We start from the raw sequence: 6,000 nt of genomic DNA on the forward strand, positions 1-6,000 counted from the left end.
TATACAAGACCAACAACTCCTCCACATAGGATTCCTCTTTTGTTCCTGTTCCAGACACTTACACTTTGCTGTATACCCGGTGGAAGAAGTTGGAGTCAATGCTACTACATGCAGAAGTGTGCTGCCGTTGCCATCTGGCTGATTGATCCTTTCCTTCATGCCCGGTTTGTTGTTGATGACGTACTTTAAGAGGTTGCTTTCCACTAAAAAAAATTAAAGAAGAAGATCTCAGAAAATAAAAGATAGCGGTGGCACTGCAAATACCGGGCAGCTCAGAAACAAGCACAGTAACTGCTCCAAGAACAACTTGCTCTGAGATAGATGCATCAAAGAAAGGTTTGATACCAGGCTTTGAATTGTAGTTGCTCAGTAGTTGGGTTTACTTCCTAATTCTACTCTTGTGGGGAAAGATCCTCAACGGGTTTTAGGAAAAACCAGTGAATGAAAAATACATAGTAAAGATGACATATGAATGGGGTGTACATTAGCTACCAACATTTTTTAAGTGAAACTTCTTTAGTGGCCCTAGGGAATTTTGATGGGGCAAATTTTGTTAATGGTAACGAAAAAGCGTAATGGAAGTAATGTCACGCCCTGGTAATGGTTGCACATGTGCAGAACGCAGAAGTGGCTGCCAGGTATGCGCAGAAACAGACGCTGCGCATGCGTAGAGGCAGCCGTACACACACACACACACCACTATTATTAGAGGAATTCCCAGTGAGCACGCGCGTTCTAAATCAAACTTCTTTGGGTTTTGGCACGCGTGTTCTAAATCCAACTTTTGGGTTTTGTCACTGAAATTGTGTTTTGATTTTTAATTTACATTTAAAGACTTTTGAGAGTTACGGAATTTAGATACTTTACTATCCAAAATATATGTATCTTACTTTAGTTATCATAAGTCAATTATATCATGTATTCCAAGTGATGGTATGGAAATTTCAACACAAAATTAAATAAATTATACTCTCAAATCTCTTTCGTGGAATTAAAAATATCACCATAACAAATACAATTTCTGGTGACAAAAGAATAAAAAAAACACAAAGAAGTTTCACTTACAATGCGCGTGCTCAGCGCACACAACAATTTTTACTAAAAAGCACATCATTTACAGCAGGGATTTGGTCCATTGGCCAAATCCAGCCACCAAACTGTTTGCGAGAAGCCCTCAGACTACATAAAATGGCATTGAATTACTCATGATCCTGTGAATCACAGACCCAGTATGGTCTTTCTCCCTCCAGCAGAAAAGAGTGGTACATGAGAATTGTGCCAGGTAGTGTTAGGTCCTGCAAATTGGACATGCCGTGAAGTGACTTCAGGCTTATAACCTTTTGGCCAAAGGGTTTAACTAAAGGACCCTTACTCATGAGCAGATACAGTTTGGTCTGGAAATAATTGGACACCGACACAATTTTCATAATTTTGGCTCTGTACGCAACCACAATGGATTTGAAATGAAACAACCGAGATGCAATAGAAGTGCAGACTATCAGCTTTAATTCAAGGGGTTGAACAAAAATATCATATGAAACGTTTAGGAATTGCAACCATTTTCATACACAGTCCCCTTATTTCAGGGGCTCAAATGTAATTGGACAAATTAACATAATCATAAATAAAATGATCATTTTTAATACTTTGTCCAGAATCCTTTGCAGACAATGACTTCTTTAAGTCTGAAATGCATGGACATCACCAAATGCTGGGTTTCCTCCTTTGTGATGCTTTGCCAGGCCTTTACTGCAGCTGTCTTCAGTTGTTTGTTCGTGGGTCTTTCTGCCTTAAGTTTTGTCTTCAGCAAGTGAAATGCATGCTCGATCGGGTTGAGATCAGGTGATTGACTCAGCCATTGCAGAATATTCCATTTCTTTGCCTTAAAAAACTACTGGTTGCTTTCGCAGTATGTTTTGGGTCATTGTCCATCTGTAAAGTGAAGCGCCGTCCAATCAACTTGAATTTGGCTGAATCTGAGTAGACAATATATCCCTATACACTTCAGAATTCATCCGGCTGCTTCTGTCTTCTGTCACATCATCAATAAACACTAGTGACCCAGTGCTATTGGAAGCCATGCATGCCCATGCCATCACACTGCCTCCACCGTGTTTTATAGATTATGTGGTATGCTTCGGATCACCAAGCCATCTCCATACTTTTTTCTTCCCATCATTCTGGTACAGGTTGATCTTAGTTTCATCTGTCCAAAGAATGCTGTTCCAGAACTGGGCTGGCTTCTTTAGCTATTGTTTGGCAAAGTCTAATCTGGCCTTTCTATTCTTGAGGCTTATGAATGGTTTGCAGCTTGTGGTGAACCCTCTGTATTTGCTCTCGTTAAGTCTTCTCTTTATGGTAGACTTGGATAATGATATGCCTACCTCCTGGAGAGTGTTCTTCACTTAGCTGGATGTTGTGAAGGGGTTTTTCTTTACCATGGAAAGGATCCTACGATCATCCACCACTGCTATGGACGTCCAGGCCTTTTTGTGTTGCACCAGTGCGTTCTTTTTTTCTCAGAATGTACCAAACTGTTGATTTGGCCACTCCTAATGTTCCTGCTATCTCTCTGATGGATTTTCTTTTTTTTTTTGCAGCCTAAGGATGCCCTGTTTCACTTGCATTGAGAGCTCCTGTGACCGAATGTTGTGGGTTCACAGCAACAGCTTCCAAATGCGAATGCCACACCTGGAATCAACACCAGACCTTTTACCTGCTTAATTGATGATGAAATAATGAAGGAATAGCCCACACCTGTCCATGAAACAGCTTTTGAGTAAATTGTCCAATTACTTTTGGTCCTTTGAAAAAGAGGGGGCTACATATTAAAGAGATGTAATTCCTAAACCCTTCCTCCAATTTGGATGTGAGTACCCTCAAATTAAAGCTGACAGACTGCACATACATACATACATATATATATATATATATATATATATATACACATACACATATACATACATATACATACATATACATACACACACATATTTATTTATTTATTTATTTATTTATTTTTTTCATTATTTAACTGTAACTTGAATTTTTTTTGGTACACAGCCGAAATAACAAAACTTGTATCAGTGTTCAATTATTTCCGGACCTAACTGTAAGCACTGAAGTATTGTACTATATGTTGTGTCAGTTTGTATGTTGCGCTGGCCTTTCCTGTTTTTGTTGGCATTGAATTACTCTTCAGAATAAAATGTTGTGATCTGAACTATCTGGAAAACCATATAAGAACCTTGTCTTACTGCCTTAGTTTGCATGATCAATCATACATTATGATATTTTAACATATGACCATGCATTTGCTCATATAATATTGCTCCTCATGGAACTTTCTTAATGCATCTGCAGTGTGACAGTAATGGGTAGCCAGCCTTCATAATAAAAGGTGAAGCCTGGGTAGCTACCCCTAAAACGGTGGTTCTCCAGTGACTTATTATCAGCACCTATAAGCTGGGGACAATGTGTGTATTTTGACATCTTATGTGATATAGGTAGAAAACTGGGACTTCGGGAACGGGACCCTAATACTGGATACTGAGGGGCAAAAAAGGGTTAAAATACCTGAAAAAATTTTTGGACAAAGTTACCTGTTGTCCCATAATTTTACTCGCGATTCACGCCTGATTTGCAGGTACACGTATGCATTTTCATAACGGTATGATTCCCTAGTAATATTGCCCAGCCAGCAAGTTCTTGGAACTTGGTTTTAAAACTTGGCTCCTAGGACAAGTTTTACCACCCAAATTCCAAGCCCAAGTTGTAGAAAAGAAATGTGTTTTAATATGTGTATTCATCTCTATGGATGCAGCCCCGGTAATTCGATTAGCCGGGAGGCCAGCATAGAGATGGTGGATCAAAGGGGAGGATGGGAGTAACGAGGTGTCAGGTCATCTGGTTGAGCGGGGAAGTGTGGAGAACCAGGTCTATAGACAAGGCGGCCTGCGGCGGAGACTCTTTGTTCTCTCAGACACTGTGGAGTATACCCAGCGGGAGGTATGGGGCAGGGAAGGGGAAGCCGTTGCTCGTAGGCACGGTTCCCATTGGCCAGTTCGAATTTCCCGCTAACCAGCTACCTGGGCCCCTCGGTACGCCCCTTCCTCTGACGGGTGCAACAAGCCAAGCCTCCACCTTGTGACTGGCTGTTGCACTACAATCCGTACTCTGATTGGCCGCCAGTCCCGGTTCCATGTTAGACATAGGACATCGATGTCTATGTAAGGGGACTGCCCGATCAGAGTACCAAGACTTGCGAGACTATTCCTAGGCTTGGTGCGGTGAAGCAGAGGCAGGCTTTTCAAAGGTTCTTTGCTTGCAATAGCAAAGCACTATGCATTGAGGTGCCGGAGAAGCCTAGCCAAGCTGAGGACAAGTTCTAGAGACGCGGCCTAATATTGAACGCAGGGGTCTAATATTGAACGCAGATCTGGCCAGTGGGGTAAGCCAGGTATCTATCCCGTTGATAGTACTGTGGTGTTCCTTGACGTGGAGCGGACAGGGTAAGCCTTCCTGAAGCAAGCGCCCTGCACCTAGTTGAGGCTAGTGTCTCCCCCCAGAGTCCCAGTTGTGGTGTTTTTCCCTTGTTTTTGTGTTACTTTGTATGCCTGCTGGTTTTACCAGAATAAACCTCATCTTATTCCACTACCTTGTCCTGCCTCGTGAAATTGATCCCGGAAGGTAAAGGTGTTAAAAGTACTGGTCTCCCGTGACAGGCAGAATGGCATATATTTGAAGGGATCAGATTGAGGACGCTGCATGCCCCTTTGTTCCCTCACCTATAGTATATGGTCCCATACTATGTTTGAGAGGGGGGCTAGAAATCCATCCAAAACAGTTTAGGAGAAAAACAAAAGGCAAATTAAGTCAAACCACCACACAGCAGGAATGATAAACTAGTTAATCTGGCCACCTAAATTATGGAACATATCCACCTAGTGGTGCCATTCAACACTTTACTTATCTGAGAGACGCTTTCCAGCCCTCACAAGTGAATGGGCTTTAAGGTGTCTTTTGGTGCAGGGAGGCGTTTTATGGCATAGCAATGCTTGGTAAACAAGGTCCAATATCTTTACAGCAATAAGAAATACAGTACAAAGGACTATGTTTTTTTTATCCCTGTGACACAGACATTATTACTTTTATATCACTGCTCCCTACCCCTGTGTTGTTCCTTACCTGCTTTTGTGCAGAGATTCATAATGGAATGAAGAGGATATTCTCCTATGGTTTCAACGTTGGCTCCAATGCTAATCAGCCAGGACACAAGGTCTGCTATTGATTTCATATTGCTGTATAGACCAGAATTCACGTACATCTGAAAGGGTACAAAAAAAGCACAATTGTTTTAAAATCAAATACGTGTGTACGTATAAAAGCAATGGTGTAGTAAAACTGGCACATTGTCATTATATAACATAGGAAGTGTCCACAGAAGGAATGGCATAATGCAAATATTACAATATGAATGAAATGATGTGCCTGTGTCATTTTCTCCCTTTTAGGCCTAGATCCACAAAGGGGTGCTAAGCTTTGGCACGCCTTTACTTCCATTCATATGAATGAGAGTAAAGGCGTGCTCAAGCTTAGCACCCTTTTGTGAATCTGGGAATAATATCTGCTATGTCTAAAATGGGGTAAAACTTGCTTGCAACTTGGTCCACAGTCCCTTTACCTACTCCCGCATCCTAATAGAGAAGCTCAGCACTACTGTACAGTACTTGCTCAACATTTTCTACGCTTCTCATCTTGATCCCAAACCCCTATACCAAAAACCTAATGCATCCCTTTCTCGCCAACACACATGAATAGCATTTAAAAGAATTACTTAAAGCTCCATTGCCTTTGGAAAAAAAAAAATGAAGTTATTTCCCCCCTCGGCGGGAAGCAGGGGGTCTCCGGAGCTAAACCGTGTTCATTTCAGCTATGGGGACCCCCTGCTTCCTGAGATATTTACATTTAGAGGGGCTTCTGGTATTTCTCTGTTTAAAA

At 41.5% G+C, this 6,000-nt stretch overlaps 1 protein-coding gene across 4 annotated transcripts in view; it reads right to left on the minus strand.

The window, feature by feature from the left end:
- Positions 1-6,000, minus strand: part of TRANK1 (tetratricopeptide repeat and ankyrin repeat containing 1) — a 69,936-nt gene that overhangs the window by 41,234 nt on the left and 22,702 nt on the right. For all 4 annotated transcript variants that reach the window (XM_075586511.1, XM_075586510.1, XM_075586512.1 and 1 more), the window contains 2 exons: positions 5,188-5,326; positions 63-203 (listed from right to left, as the gene is read on the minus strand). In XM_075586511.1, coding sequence (XP_075442626.1) covers positions 63-203; positions 5,188-5,326 — 280 coding nt within the window. The remainder of the gene's footprint in view (positions 1-62; positions 204-5,187; positions 5,327-6,000) is intronic.

The sequence above is a fragment of the Ascaphus truei genome, chromosome 2, assembly GCF_040206685.1.
Source record: "Ascaphus truei isolate aAscTru1 chromosome 2, aAscTru1.hap1, whole genome shotgun sequence".
NCBI lineage: Eukaryota > Metazoa > Chordata > Amphibia > Anura > Ascaphidae > Ascaphus > Ascaphus truei.